At 43.4% G+C, this 16,804-nt stretch overlaps 1 protein-coding gene across 1 annotated transcript in view; it reads left to right on the plus strand.

The window, feature by feature from the left end:
- The window catches only part of chrm4a (cholinergic receptor, muscarinic 4a), a 109,409-nt gene extending 97,525 nt beyond the window's left edge, over positions 1-11,884 (plus strand). The window contains exon 2 of the mRNA XM_063062206.1: positions 10,297-11,884. Coding sequence (XP_062918276.1) covers positions 10,338-11,765 — 1,428 coding nt within the window. The 5' untranslated portion in view covers positions 10,297-10,337 and the 3' untranslated portion in view covers positions 11,766-11,884. The remainder of the gene's footprint in view (positions 1-10,296) is intronic.
- The last annotated feature ends 4,920 nt before the right edge of the window (positions 11,885-16,804 follow it).

A 16,804-nucleotide genomic window follows, 5' to 3' on the forward strand; every position in this document is an offset into this window, starting at 1 on the left:
GGTACCTTCATAATGAAGTTCTAAATAACTGATTGTTAATCTCATTGCAGTGTAAACTATACCTGTCATATGCCACCAGAACTATAATTTCTAAACTAATTCATTGTTTCCAGTCTTAAGCATTTTGAATCATTTCCTGAAGTCACAATGTTGCATGGAGAAAAAAACAGGAATTATTAACATACAATTGAGTAGATTGGTTCCATCTCAACATCTCACTCTGCTTGACTTGTGTATGTTGTGGGATATTCGCCCATGATGTTAATGCCATGTTGTGCGAGCATAGACTTGGAATGGTGAGCAGACGGCTTAAAGAGAGCTTCTTGTGCATTTGCCTCATCTTTTCCCCACACATTCAGGAGATGGCGTCCTTGCTGGTTTTTCCAATCTGTGCTCAGGACCAATGTTCCCTCTAATTTTTAGTAGTCAGTGTGTGCAAAAATCTTATGTTGTGTAAGTTTTTTTCCTGGGACAAAAGTATGTGCGCACTGAATGCACGCAATGGACAGTTTATGCAGGTTTACAAAATATTTGACATAAAACTGCACAGAATAACAACTAAATAACATACATACTTAAGTCACTCAGTTATTTTTTCTCTCTCCTGTATTTGGCATTTACCCATTCTTTGTAAACTCTATCTAGACTAATAGAACTTCCATCCAATTGATAGCTTTTGATTCTTATTAACATATCCAAATGACATTCACCTAAACGGTTTCTCAGCTTGTTTTTGAGTTGATTCATTAGGCTAAAACGTCGCTCACAGTCCGCACTAGACACAGAAAGGTTCCCCCAAAGTCCATCAACTGTGCAAGGTCGCAAAACTGTTCATTTTGAAGTACAAATGCCACCATTTCAGCAAAGTTTGAAATCAGTTTGGATTTAATTTTTTCTTGCACGGGAAATTTAAAATCATTAAACGGTCTAACTATTACAATATTTTCAGCTAGACAATCATGATATTTTAGACATAAGGCATTAACTTGTTCATCGCCAAATGTGAGGTCACAATCTGCAATTGCAGAGGAATCAAAAGCTCAACTTTGATCTCCTCTGGGTTTGATCGTTTTTGCTCTCGCTCATCTGCACTCAACTGTAACATGCATAGCACTCTTGTAATGGGTAATGATGGGTTCTTGTGCCTGAGCTTTTGTACACCATCCAAATACGATTTATTTGCCAAATGACGCTTCAAAAAGTCAAGTTTCCAAATATCATCCCATTTCTTTCCACTAGCAAATTCTCCAGCAACTTTCACATCATGACATTACAAACAGATAACTCCAGTTTCCGAATCATACATAAATATTTCTCATAGCTGAACGTTCATGACCTCATGAGCTTTTGGTGTAACAGTTTCTACTATTTTGATAAGCCATTCAACTTTAAACAAATTTGCATTTCTTTTGCACTTCATGCCCTTCGCTTCTTTTGAATTCAACATAGTGAATCAATATTTTTTTCCAATAAAAATTTAGTAAGCTATCTACAGGATTTGAAATAGATCTTTGTAAACTTTACGATGTGAACACTGTCCACCAAACATGGCTGCCGCCGTGAATGCAGCTGTACAAACCGGAACAGGAAAGGTGAGGTGACATAAATTAGTGACGTGCATTGTGATATTTGAAAAACCGACTAACTAGTTAACAGAAACAGTTAGCTAAAAGATTATTTTCAATAATCTACATTACTACATTATTTTAGGTAACTAACCTTTTGTGCGCACCTTAATTTCCTTTGTGCGCTGGTTGAAAAACGTGTGTGCATGTGCACACGCACACAGCCTAGAGGGAACTATGCTCAGGAAACAAACAAACCCTGTTGGAGCTCCTTAGGTTAGCTCAGGCCATAGCGGTCTATTTGGCAGGCTTCAGTCATAGTGATCTATTAGGCACTTGGCAAAGGGCAATAAAACAAAATCAGGCTTAACTGGAGTGGCCATTGTGCGAGTGGACCAGTGTTAGAGTGGTTAGACATTGGCTCAAGAGGCTTAACTGGGAAGGGGTGAAAGCTCTAGGTCAGTTTCTGATAAGTTTCTTTCTTTTTTTCTCTATCAGTACGTAGTTAGCGCAGTGACAATGGGTCCACGGTCAGTGGTATGTGGCTTGTGTGAGATACGGAAACTCTAGAAGACCCCCAACCTCCCTGATAACTACATCTGCCCAAAGTGCATTGAGCTACAGCTCCTTCAAAACTGTGTTTGGGAACTGAGTGACACCTGGCTCATACGGGAGAATGAGGAGGTGATAGATAGGAGCTACAGGGGGGTAACCACCACTAAGTTGCATGAGGCAGGTAGCTGGGTGACTGTCAGGAGAGGAAAAAGGAATAGGCAAACAGTGCAGAGTACTCTTGTGGCAATTTCCCTCAATGATAAATGTACCACTTTGGATACTGTTCAGGGTGAGCAACCTACCGTGGAAAGCCTCAGCAACTAGGTTTCTGGCACAGAGTCTGACTCTGTGGCTCAGAAGGGAAGGGGGAGAAGGGGAATGTATTAGTGATAGAGGATTCCATACTTTTCAGAAGCAGACAGGAGATTCTGTGGGCGTGACAGAGACACCCAGATATGTTGCCTTTCTGGTGCTCTTGTGACAATCCTGCTGTATAAGAACAGGATAGGACAAACAGCTGTTTGGAGACTCTGTTTGACTGGAAATTATAGAGGGAGTGGGAATAAGTAAACATAAAGAAAAATATCTGCTGGTCTGTCCAGCTATCAATAGCACATGGACTGTTCATTCATACTGTTCATTCATCCTCTGGGGGTTCATGCTTAATTTGTATTTGTAGGTTTGGTTTCAGTGGCTCAGTACCAAATTACCAGTGAGGGAGAAGATTGAACTTTCATTAATAATGAGTTTCAAAACCATTTTTTTAACTGGGAACTTTTTCATCACAATATTATTTGTATCTTGTGTATAGTCTATGATCCACTGGCAAATATATAAGTCCTGGGAAAAAATAGAAGGATTTAAAACTTTAAAAAAAATGACATAGAATGGTAAAAACTGGCATGAGTTTGACACTGAGCAGATGTTTTCCAGCTTTCTAACAAACGGCCCAGCCACAGTCTGAATCCCTGTCAGAAAGCATCTTGCTGGATGCTGATTCAACCACATCAAAATAACCTAATATGAAGCAGAATTTGATTGTTCTGTTTAAACAAATGTGGCAAACCCTGTCTCTAACTCCTACAGAGCTGTTTGTGCAATCTGGTTCATGTCCAGATTATAAATAACCCCGGTGATTTATTTTGTACTTAAAATGTGACGAGAGCTGATGGAGAAGTTTCATTAGTAATCTAAAGCACCCCTTCGACTCTGAACAAAATACATTTTTGTCAGACAAACTCTCCAAGCAATCCAGGTGAACATTCTCATCACCAATTATTAGCAATTCTGCATACTCATTATTATACTGAACTGAAATGCTGATGGATGAAAACCAACAGGGATTCTTTATGACTATCTGCTAAGGTATAAGAAAGGTGATAATGGAAGTTCTTTTTATGTGTCTTTTGGAATTTAATTTCTATTGAAGCCAGCCATGTGAAAATATCATTGCACTGTGCCTGACCACATCCTGGAGGCAAAGCAGAATGTGTGATCAATGGAGCTCTTGGAAAAATATGTATGCTCCTTTAAATTGTCTCAGGTTTGCAGTTTCACTTTTTGCTCTGCATGCATTTTGTAATCATTGGCTCATACATCTCTGCAACTCATCTGTCATAACTGACAGATAGCTTAGTGGCACAGCCGCGTGGTAGTTAGCACAGTGCTTTACAGTACAGGTGGCATAGGGTTTGATTCCTGCCGCTGCTTTTAAGGAATTAGTACATTCTCCCCATGACTGGCGGGGTTTCCTCTGGGTGCCTCGCACAGTCCAAAGATGTACCGGTTGGTAGGGTAAATGGTCATTGTAAATTGTCCTGTGATTAGGCTAGGATTAAGCTGGGGGGTTCCTGAGCGATGTGGCTCAAAGGGCCAGAACATAGACCATAGAACATAAAATAGTACAGCACAGGACAGGCCCTTCGGCCCACAATGTTGTGCCGACCCTCAAACCCTACCTCCCATATAACCACCCCCCACCTTAAATTCCTCCATATACCTGTCTAGTAGTCTCTGAAACTTCACTAGTGTATCTGCCTCCACCAATGACTCAGGCAGTGCATTCCACGCACAACCACTCTCTGAGTAAAACACTTTCCTCTAATATCCCCCTTGAACTTCCCACCCCTTACCTTAAAGCCATGTCCTCTTGTATTGAGCAGTGGTGCCCTGGGGAAGAGGCGCTGGCTATCCACTCTATCTATTCCTCTTATTATCTTGTACACCTCTATCTTGTCTCCTCTCATCCTCCTTCTCTCCAAAGAGTAAAGCCCTAGCTCTCTTAATCTCTGATCATAATACATACTTTCTAAACCAGGCAGCATCCTGGAAAATCTCCTCTGTACCCTTTCCAATGCTTCCACATCCTTCCTATAGTGAGGTGACCAGAACTAGACACAGTACTCCAAGTGTGGCCTAACCAGAGTTTTATAGAGTTGCATCATTACATTGCAACTCTTAAACTCTATCCCTCAACTTATGAAAGCTAACACCCCATAAGCTTTCTTAACTACCCTATCCACCTGTGAGGCGACTTTCAGGGATCTGTGGACATGTACCCCCAGATCCCTCTGCTCCTCCACACTACCAAGTATCCTGCCATTTACTTTGTACTCTGCCTTGGAGTTTGTCCTTTCAAAGTGTACCACCTCACACTTCTCCGGGTTGAACTCCATCTGCCACTTCTCAGCCCACTCCTGCATCCTATCAATGTCTCTCTGCAATCTTTGACAATCCTCTACACTATCTACAACACCACCAACCTTTGTGTCATCTGCACACTTGCCAACCTACCCTTCTACCCCCATATCCAGGTCGTTAATAAAAATCACGAAAAGTAGAGGTCCCAGAACAGATCCTTGTGGGACACCACTAGTCACAATCCTCCAATCTGAATGTACTCCCTCCACCACCACCCTCTGCCTTCTGCAGGCAAGCCAGTTCTGAATCCACCTGGCCAAACTTCCATGGATCCCATGCCTTCTAACTTTCTGAATAAGCCTACCGTGTGGAAGGCCTACTCCACACTGTATCTCAATAAAAATATATACTTTGCGAGTCAATTTAATAACCTCTAAGTTGAAAGACATGAATTCTGTAATGACTGAATGAAGGGGTGCTATGAGTAAAGGTGGCAGCTATGGTTTTATCATCTGCATTTCTATCGTGAGACTGCTTCTGTGGCTCAGTGGTCAAGTGCAGCATATGTTATTCACGTTACCAGGTCAGTTTAAGGTTCCTGCAGAGTTAGCTGCTCTCACCTGGAGGATAAGACATAGGAGCCAAACTAGGCCATTCAGCCCATCGAGTCTACTCCACCACGCTATCATGGCAGATACACTTTCCCTCAATCACATTCTCCTACCTGATCCCTGTAACCTTTAACTCCCTCACTAATCAAGGATCTATCAACCTTCACTTTAAATATACTCAATGACTTTGCCCCCATAGTCATCTGTGGCAATGAATTCCACAGCTTTACCATCCTCTTGCTAAAGAAATTCCTCCTCATCTCTCTTCTGAGCCATGCCTCTGGTTCTAGACTCCCAAAATATAGGAAACACTTTGGTAGTAGAGATAAACGTGCAGACTATTTTCTGAATGGGGAGAAAATCCAAAAATCTGAGATACAAAGGGACTTAGGAGTCCTTGTGCAGAACGTCCTGAAGGTTAATTTGCAGGTTGAGTCAGTGTTAAGGAAGACCAATGCAATGTTAGCATTCATTTCAAGAGGTCTAGAATACAAGAGCAGGGATGTGATGCTGAGGCTTTGGAAGACACTGGTGAGGCCTCACCTTGAGTATTGTGAATAACTTTGGGCTCCTCATCTCAGAGAAGATGTGCTGGAATTGGAGAGGGTCCAGAGGAGGTTCATAAGGATAATTTCTCAAAGAACTCCAAAAGGTTCACCAGGCATGATTTTCCCTTAAGGAAACCAGGCTGACTTTGTCCTATCTTGTCCTGTTAATTGTCCTAACTTTCCAATATTTTTATTAGCTTCTACATAGAAGAATAGAGTACAAGAAAGTATATATAAAAGGTCAAAAAATATTTTTTTAAACTACCAATTACATTATATCTATTCATAATAACAATCTCATTACCCTGTATTCATGCAAGTTAATCAAAAGTTATATTGAAATATACTAATTTATTACAAAAAAGTGTCTAACCCCTACCAAGACTGAAGCTGTTTATTAAGGAGGAAAAAAGGTAAAATACCTTCTCATATAATAAAAATTAATAATAGCCAATATCTGAATTTAATTATCCTTAACAATTGACTCCAACATCTTCTCAACCACTAAGGTCAGGCTAACTGATCTATACTTTCCTTTCTGCTGCCTTCCTCCTTTCTTAAAGAGTGGAGTGACATTTACAAATTTCCAGTCCTCTGGCACCATGCCAGAGTCCAATGAGTTTTGAAAGATCATTGCTAATACCTCCACAATCTCTAACGCTACCTCTTTCAGAACCCAAGGGTGCAGTTAGTCAGGTCGGGGTGACTAATGTACCCTTAGGTCTTTCAGCTTTTTGAGCACCTTCTTCCTTGTAATAGTAACTGCACTCATTTCTCTTCCTTCACACACTGCAACACCTGGCACACTGCTGGTGTCTTCCACAGTGAAGACTGATGCAAAATACTCATTTAGTTCATCTGCCATCTCCTTGTTCCCCATTATTATTTCTCCAGCCTCATTTTCTAGCAGTCCTATATCTGTTCTCTTCTCTCTTTTATTTTTTACAGACTTGTAAAAGCTTTTACTATCTACTTTGATATTGTTTGCTAGCTTGCTTTCATATTTCATCTTTTCCCTTCTAATGATTCTTTTAGTTGCTCTCTGTAGGTTATTAAAAGCTTCCCAATCCACTATCTTCCCACTAGTTTTTGCTTTGTTGTATGCCCTCTCTTTTGCTTTTACATTAGTTTTGAGTTCCCTTGTTAGCCTTTTGAGTATTTCTTTGTACTATTTTGCCTTTTGAGTGTTTTTGGAATACATCTATCCTGCACTTTCCTCAATTTTCCCAGAAACTCATGCCATTACTGCTCTGTTGTTATCCCTACCAGTAGCTCCTTCCAATTTACTTTAGCCAACTCCTCTCTTATACCACTGTAATTTTCTTTACTCCACTGAAATACTGCTATGTCAGACTTTACTTCCTCCCTATCAAATTTCAAGTTGAACTCAATCATATTGTGAGCACTGTCTCCTAAGGGTTCCTTTCCCTTAAGCTCCCTAATCACCTCTGGTTCATTACATAACATCCAATCCAGTATAGCTGATCCCCCAATAGGCTCAAAGACAAACTGCTCTAAAAAGCCCTCTCGTAGGCATTCAAGAAACTCGAGCTCCATTACCAACCTGATTATCCCAATTGACCTGCATGTTAAAATCTCCAAAGAATACCATAGCATTACCCAGTGACTTGGCCTGCACAATCGTATGTGGCGAAGAATTCCACAGATTCAATACCCACTGGCTAAAGAAAATTTTCCTTACCTCTGCTCTAAGTGGACTTTCCTCAGTTCTGAGGCGGTGCCCTCTGGTCTTAGATCCCCCATTAAAGACAACATCCTCTTCACAGTCACATCCATACTTTCCAAGCCTTTCAATTTTCAGTAGGTTCAATGAGGTCACTCCTCATTCTTTCAAATCTCAGTGAGTACAGGCTCAGGGCCAGCAAATGTTCTTTAAATGTTAACCCTTGGAGCCCACGGGATCTAAGACAGAATTGGACCCAAAATTGGCTTGGCAATAAGAAAAAGAAGATGATAGTGGAGGGTTATTTTTGTGATTGGAAGCAAGTGACTAGTGGTGTAGCACAGTTCTTCTCCTATCAGATTCCTTCTTCTCCATCCCTTGACCTTTCCCACTCACCTGGCTTCACTTACCAACTTCCAGCTAGCATTCTTCCCCTCTGCCAACCTTTTTGTTCTGGCATATTTCCCCTTCCTTCTCAGTCCTGAAGAAGGGTCTCGACCCGAAACGCCGAATATCAATTCATTTCCATATATGCTGACTGAGCTGCTGAGTTTTTTGTGTGTGTTGCTTTGGATTTCCAGCATTTGTAGGCTTTCTAGTGTTTATGAATTACTGGAACCTTACTGTTCATTATATGCATTAATAATTTGATTGTGCCTAAAATCAAAGAGCACAGGTTTAAAGTAAGGGGTAAGCACCTAAAAAGAGATCCAGAAAGGAATTCTTTCACTGAAGAATAGTTGTAATCTGGAACCAACTCACTGAGGGGATAGTAAAGACTCTGACAATATTTATCTAGATAAGCACTTTAATCACCTGTGGCGTGGAGGCTTGGGCTAGGTGCTGGAAGATTGACTATAGATTTGTAATCAATAATTGGAATGGATCTGGTGAGCCAAAGGGTCTGTTTCTGTTTCTGTGTAACTATGACTCTATAAACAGGCAATTCTAAAATAAACTTAAACCTTGTGGAGCTGAAGGCAAATTATTGAACGTGTAACTATATTGAGTAGCTGGTTGAAGACAAAACGAGCACTAAAAGTACAGCATGAACTTACAATATAGAACACAGAACAGTACAGCATATGAACAGGTCATTCAGTCCAAAATGCTGTGCCAACCCAGGTAAAAGCAAATCAAACACACCCAAATACTAATCCCTCCTAATTGCACAATGCCCATGTCCCTCCATCTTCCTCACACCTATGTTCCTATCTAGATGTCTCTTAAAAGTCTTTCATATATTTGCCTCTGCTACCATACCAGGCAGCGCATTCCAGGCATCCATCACTCTCTGGGTAATAAAACTTAGCCCTCACATCCCCTTTGAACCTACCCCCTCTCACCTTCAATGCATGCCCTCTGGTATTAGACATTTCTACCCTGGAGAACAGATACTCCCTGTCTACACTATGTATGCCTCCCATAATCTTATGATTGAAGGATCGGACTGGCAGTGTTTCACAGTGATCTGTACATTGGCCTCAACTATTCACAGCAATTAATAACAACCTAAGTAACAAAACAGAAGGCCCTGTATCCATGCTCCTCATTGATTAATAGCTGAATAATGAGTACAGAAGGAGACATAAATTACAAGGGGATGGTGATAAGTGAGCAAAACTGCATTAAATGGAATTCAGTGCAAATACAACCACGGGCATTATCATGAAGCAAAAAAGAATAGATCCAGGTACTTCTGAGTGGTAAAAATATAAGGACATCGGGTCTCTGTAAATATAAGTAAAGGACTGAACATTTGTATAATTTTGTACAAGTCTTATATGACATCTGGATAATTACGGATTTTTCCTGCCTCTGCATTGCAAGAAGAATATGTTGACCTTGGAAGGAGTGCAATGGAGACTCAGCACATCATTACCAGCCCTCCAAATGATAAATTATGGGGTGATTATATAAACCAGGCTTGTATTCTCTGGAATGTGAAAGACTAAAGGGTGATTTAATTGTGGGTTTTAGGTTTTTGAAAGTAATTGATAGAGTAGGTGATTCAAATATTTTCCACTGAAAGTTGAAGTCTAGGGCAAGCTTTCTATGGTACTCCGATTTTTACTTTAAAACAGGACCACAACATTCAGGGGACATCTTTTGTTGCTAAAGGAGAAGGTTCTTCCTCACAAAAACAGAAAGATGTCATTGATATTAGGTATTTAATAGCTTTACATTGGGCTTCCAAACATGCCATGATGGTGGAATGAGTCACAATGTCATTAAAAGGCAGAGTAGTCTGAAGGGTTGGGCAACTTGCTTTTGTCCCTGTGCTCTTCAAAATTCTCCTCTTCTATTCATTTGCTTCAATTACTCCTGTCAACTAGAGAGGAAAACAAGCATTATAGAATAATTCATGAAGGAAACAGGCCATCATCCCATTTCAGTCATGACAATCGGGATGCCCATCTAAGCTAGTCTATATTGGTCCCATTATCTTTTTAACCCCTCCAATTCATTTACCTGTCTAGGTGTCTTTTAAGTATTATTGTATTTGCCTCAGCAGCTTCCCTCCTTCCATATATGCAACACCTTTAGAAGATCTCAGCAATCCTCTCTACTAGGTCACAAACAGCAGTAGGATTTTTGTATCAAACTACCTTTGAGCAATGGAAAGACGTGAAAACGGAAGGGCCAGGGGTGAATGCCTTCTGTACTCTAATCATTGCTCCTCTCTGTTTCAGGTTTTGTGGCTAACACGTTTGGAGAAACCCTGCTGCTCAAAATGGGGAATTTCAGTTTTGAAGATAATAAAACCAGCTTAAACACAAACGTAACGGTACATGCCAGCCCGTTAACGGGACACGTCAGCCCTTACAAAACAGTTGAGATCGTCTTTATATCTGTGGTTACTGGCTCCCTCAGCCTGGTCACAGTCGTGGGCAACATACTAGTCATGTTGTCCATCAAAGTTAATCGGCAGTTGCAGACTGTGAACAACTACTTCTTGTTCAGTTTGGCCTGCGCTGATCTGATCATTGCAATCTTTTCTATGAACTTGTATACTATCTATGTTATTAAAGGCTACTGGCCCCTGGGTGCTGTGATCTGCGACCTGTGGCTCGCCCTGGATTATGTTACAAGCAACGCTTCTGTCATGAACCTGCTGATCATCAGTTTCGATAGGTACTTCTGCGTAACCAAGCCACTAACTTATCCAGCTCGACGGACCAACAAGATGGCTGGGCTGATGATAGCGGCGGCTTGGATCCTTTCCTTCATCTTATGGGCACCAGCCATCCTTTTCTGGAAGTTCGTTGTTGGCGAACGCACCGTGAAAGAGGGCCAGTGTTACATTCAGTTCCTGTCCAACCCCGGCGTGACTTTTGGCACGGCAATTGCAGCCTTCTACCTCCCTGTAGTCATCATGACCGTCCTCTACGTCCAGGTTTCCCTGGCCAGCAGGAGCAGAATGAAAAGCCACAGGACCGAGAGTCAGAAAGAGAAAACCTCCCGCTCTTCCAACTTGCTCAGGGGTTATTTCAGCAGGCACCAGAATAACAACAACACGCCCAAGCCTACGGCGGATTCCTTCGGAGACACCGTCAAGAACGGAAAATTGGAAGAGAATTCCTCCGCCAATCCCGCTGCGACGAGCAACCGGGAGGAGAAGACTTCCAACGAATCCAGCTCCGCCAGCACCGTCTTGTCCATCCCCAAAGGGGACGTGGTACAGAACGCGCAGCTCCCGGCACCCAGCAAGATGCAGGGCTCCAAGTGGTCAAGGATCAAGATAGTCACCAAGCAGAGTGGCAGCGAATGTGTCACTGCCATCGAGATCATGCCCGGCAACACCACCAACAACGTGGTGGAGAACAAGCCCGGCAACGTGGCTAGGAAATTCGCCAATATTGCCAGGAGCCAAGTCCGAAAGCGGCGCCAAGTGGCTGCCAGGGAAAAGAAGGTCACCCGGACGATCTTTGCGATCCTTCTGGCGTTTATCCTAACATGGACCCCTTACAATGTCATGGTGCTCATCAGCACCTTCTGCGAGGAGTGTGTCCCTGAGACTGTCTGGACCATTGGCTACTGGCTGTGTTATATCAACAGCACCGTCAACCCTGCTTGTTACGCTCTCTGCAACATCACCTTCAAGAAGACTTTCAAACAGTTGTTACTGTGCAGATACAAGAATATCGGCAATGCAAGATGAAGTGTTGGCCGTGTGTGTTATAGAACTGGTCGTGTTGTAAAATGCTCATTTCCGAGGCGTCGGGTTTGCACTGTGCTTTAATTCCAAGTCCAAACTTGTAAATCTCTCTCCCCTTGAAGCGAAGCATGTACATACAGTACCATATAAGCAAAGACGTGGGTGAAATTAAAAAAATCTTTGCCGTGTCATGCGGGTGATAGTAAGTGGCGGAGCCATTCGGATATCCAACAGGTCCTGGGTAAATTATGGTATCGGGTAGCAGAAAGCAGACGCGTAAAATGTCCGAACAATTGAGTGAATGCCGTGGTTGAAATGTAACGCAGGAGGTCAAAGATCACAAGAAAAAATTTTTTGACATTCACCCGGGTCCTGAGATTAAATTACAGCTTTCCCCTCACACCTATTCGCTTGTATGTAACGCGATCTTAACAAAACAATCAACTCGGAGTGGAAACTGACGAGGAACAGCAGAAACTGCCACACTTTCACTACATAATTTACTGGGGTGACATGATTCACCGTTGGAATTTCTATCCGTAATTTTACTTCGAATTGAACTGTTTAACAATGAATCTGTAGAAATCGGGACATATCCTATAGCGTATTTATTGTAATCTTCCCAATCATGCTATAACTGGTGTCAATTTCATCCTTTAATATTATTTACATAAATATCTGAAACATTGGGCTTTACAGGGTGTTTTGTGAAACGTTCGCTCCATTCTGCGTTCATTTTCCTCTTTGTCATCATATCTCAGAAAGCCACAGCATGGTAACAGGTTCTCCACCCAATATTTAGTTGCCTCCATTATAAGGTACAAATGGACTGCTTGAAAAACTCAGTGGGTCAAGGAGCATTTACCGGGGGGAAGGAACAGCCACATTTCAGGTGCAAACTCTAAGCTGCGTATATTTCAAAGCGATGTGTGTTGTAGGAAAGGCGGATGAGATCAGGGTATGAATCAACCCACACGGAATTATGACATTGTAGCAGGAGGGCTGGGATTGGCAACTCACTACTCTTGGGTCCCATTGTTTTAGATGTGACAGAGCGGGAGGGGTGGCGTTACTAGTCAGGGATAATGTCACGACAGTGCTCAGTCAGGACAGACTGGAGAACTCGTCCAGCGAGGTCTTCTGGGTGCAACTGAGGAATAAGAAAGGTATGACCATGTTACTAGGGCTATATTAGAGACCACTGAACCGTCCTAGCGATTTACGGTGCCTTGTAAAAGTATTCATCCTCCAACTGTTTGTTCACATAAATGACAATTACAACCAGGGACTTGGATCAATTTAACTGAGACAGTTTATTTGCAAATCACATGATCCTTTTTGACAGTACAGCCCCCAAAATAGGGAACATTGTAAAGCATGAAAAATCAAAAATTCAAAAACTAAAATATCAGCAGTTCAAAAGTATTCATACCCATTTGTCCAGTACTTAGTTGAACCACCCCTTGCAGCTAAGGCAGCCAGTCATCTTTGTGGATAAGTTTCTACTAGCTTTGCACAGCACGATGGGGCAAGATTTGCCCATTCCATCTTGCAAAATTGTTCAAGGTCAGTGGGAAGTAGTGATGGACAGCATTCTTGAGGTCCTGCCAGAGATGTTTAATAAAGTTAAGATCAGAACTCTGACTGCGCCCCCCAAGGACATCAATTTTCTTCATTTGAAGCCATTCTGGCAGTGTCCTTGGGTCGTTGTCCTGCTGAAAGTCAAACTACCTCCCCAGTTTAAGTTTTCTGGCAGATGCTAGCAGGTTTGTATCCAGGATCTCTCTGTATTTACAGCATGCATCTTCCCATCAATCCTGACCGGATTTCCAGTCCCTGCTACTGAAAAGCATCCCCAGAGTGTGATGCTACATCCATCATATTTTACAATAGGGATGATGTTACCTAGCTGCTCTGCAGTATTAGATTCACGCTACATGAACCACTTAGTGTTGACGGCAAGAAGTTCCAGTTTATTCTCATCTGACCACAAGAACTCCCTCCACATCTTTACAGTATTTTCTAAATGATGTTTTGCTTCTTTTTAGCCAAGATTTCTTGCTTGCCACTCTTCCATAAATTCCCTTTTTGTACAAAGCCATAGAGATTGTAGAGCCATGAACTTCATCTCCAGTTGCAGCTACTGACTTCTGTAGCTCAGTCAGAGTGACATTTGGTACCACAGTTGCCTCTCTTACAAGCACCATTCTTCTCCAGTGACTAAGTTTAGAGGGATGACCTGACCTAGGCAGTGTTGCTGTGGTTTCATATTTGTTTCACTTGTTTACAAAGGAATGCATTGAGTTCTGAGGGATGTTCAGTGCTTCCAAGATTGTCTTGACCCCTTCCCCAGATTTGTGCTTCTCTATTATAATTTCCCTGACTTGTCTTGAATGCTCTTTTGTCTTCTTTTGGTTTGGTCTGTTGAAAATCTACCAAACAGTTGGACCTTACAGATAAACAGGGTATTTGTTCTTAACAGGTGATCCTCCAGATTTCTGCATCAACTAATTGGGTGAATTGGTAAGGTAGGAAAGTTAGTGTAGCAATTACAAAGGGGATGAATACTTTTACAGCCTCACAATTTTGTCTTTTAATGTTTAGTAAGCTGTTGACAAGTTTTGGAATTTTTCTTCTGATTTGACATGTAGCACAGTGTTTTGTAGATACGTACAAAAATACTACTTCAATATATTTTAAATTTAGAAAATGAGACAGTAAAATGAAAATAGTTTGGGAACTGAATACTTTTTCAAGGCACTGTAGAGGAACAAATCTGTAGAGAGATCACACACTGTTGCAAGAAACTTGAGGCTGTGATAGTAGGTGATTTTAACTTTCCACATATTGACTCCCATACAGAATGGGATTCCCATACTGTAATAGGACTAGATGGGATAGTAATTGTCAAATATGTTCAGGAAAGTTTCCTTAATCAGTACATAGAAGACTCAGTGAGAGAGTGTGCAATATTTAATTTGCTATTAGAATATGAGACAGAGCAGGTGACAGAAGTTTGCGTAGAGAACTCTTTACATCTAGTAATCATAATGCTATTAGTTTCAAAGTATGATTGGAAAAAGATAGATCTGGTCTGCAAGTTGAGATTCTAAGTTGTAGAAAGGCTAATTTTGATGGTATAAGAAAGGTTCAGGCAAGGGTGGATTTGAACAGGCTGGTTTCTGGCAAAGGTGTACTTGGTAAATGGAAGGCCTTCAAAAGTGAAATTTTGAGAGTAGAAAGCTTTAATGTGCCTGTCAGTATAAAAGTAAAGACAACAAGTTTGTCGTAAGGGCATGGCTGGGAACGGACCCAAATGCAAGACACAGACACTGAAGTACTAGGGACAGGACTAGGATACAGGGCGATGGCAAGGACATGGACAGGAAAACCAGGAACCTGGAACAGGACTGGACAAAAGAGCTAGGAGCTCGGGCTTGGACTCCGAGCCAGAGACTGGGCAAGGACCCAGTACCTGGGTCTTGCCTCTGCCTCAGACCCCAGAACTAGGCAAGGACGAGGCTTGGCAGGCAGGCAGGATGAGGCTGGAGTCTTAAGACTTGAGGCTAGAGGCTAGAGACTTGGCTTGGCTTGGCAAGAGGCTAGAGGCTAGAGACTTGGCAAGAGGCTAGAGGCTAGAGACCTGGCTTGGCTTGGCAAGAGGTTAGCGGCTAGAGGCCTGGCTTGGCGAGATGGCTAGAGGCTAGAGGCGAGAGGCTATAGACATGGCTAGGCAGGAGGCTGGAGTCCTCAGGCTGGAGGCTAGGCAGGAGGTTGGAGTCCTCAGGCTGGAGGCTAGGCAGGAGGCTGGAGTCCTCAGGCTGGAGGCTAGGCAGGAGGCTGGAGTCCTCAGGCTGGAGGCTAGGCAGGAGGCTGGAGTCCTCAGGCTGGAGGCTAGGCAGGAGACTGGAGTCCTCAGGCTGGAGGCTAGGCAGGAGGCTGGAGTCCTCAGGCTGGAGGCTAGGCAGGAGGCAGGAGACCTGAGGCTTGGCAGGAGGCAGGAGACCTGAGGCTTGGCAGGAGGCAGGAGGCAGGAGACCTGAGGCTTGGCAGGAGGCAGGAGGCAGGAGACCTGAGGCTTGGCAGGAGGCAGGAGGCAGGAGACCTGAGGCTTGGCAGGAGGCTGGAGGCAGAAGACCTGAGGCTTGGCAGGAGGCAGGAGACCTGAGGCTTGGCAGGAGGCTGGAGGCAGGAGACTTGAGGCAAGGCGAGGCTGGAGGCAGGAGACTTGAGGCGAGGCGAGGCTTGGCATGCTCCTCCTGGGCAGGGTGCGGTTCACCTGGGCAGGGCGCGGTACTCCTGGGCAGGGCGCGGATCACCACCCGATAGAGGCAAGGGACAGGAAGGGACAGAACCAACCCCAGGTAATGACAAGACGGCCTGGCTTACCTGGGCAGAGGCAAGGGACAGGAAAGGAGCTAGGTACAGGGTGACTCCAGGACAAGACTGCAGGCGAGACGAGGCAAGAGTTACCGGCAAGACAAGGCAAGGCTTCTGGCAAAGCAAGGCGAGACGAGAACTTCAGGTGAGGCGAGAGTTACTGGCAAGACAAGGCAGGGCTTCAGGCGAGGAAACAGAAGGCAGAGCAAGGGATACAAGGAGTAAGGACAAGAACAATCCAGCAGCCATGCCCTGGTCTCTGAAGGTATTTATGCAGCCAGCCCCTACAAGCATCAGCTGCCTCAATTAGCTTAACAAGAACAGAAACAGGGTAGATAGGAAAACCTGGATCAAGGGTCGATGGACCAGACCATGAACCGGAATACGGACTTCACAGACTGGACCATGACAGTACCCCCTACTCTACGGGAGCCTCCTGGTGACCAAACAGGGTAACCAGACTATGGACAACCCAGGCGGGTGGGAGGGTATGTAACAGAAAGGAACCCCGGGTGGCAAGAGGAAAACAACAGTGTCTGTGTCGCTGGGTCCATGGTTGGCTGGATTGTTCTGTCATAAGGGCATGGCTGGGAACGGATCCAAATGCAAGACACAGACACTGAAGTACTAGGGACAGGTCTAGGATACAGGGCGATGGCAAG

The sequence above is a fragment of the Mobula hypostoma genome, chromosome 11, assembly GCF_963921235.1.
Source record: "Mobula hypostoma chromosome 11, sMobHyp1.1, whole genome shotgun sequence".
NCBI classification, from domain to species: Eukaryota; Metazoa; Chordata; class Chondrichthyes; order Myliobatiformes; family Myliobatidae; genus Mobula; species Mobula hypostoma.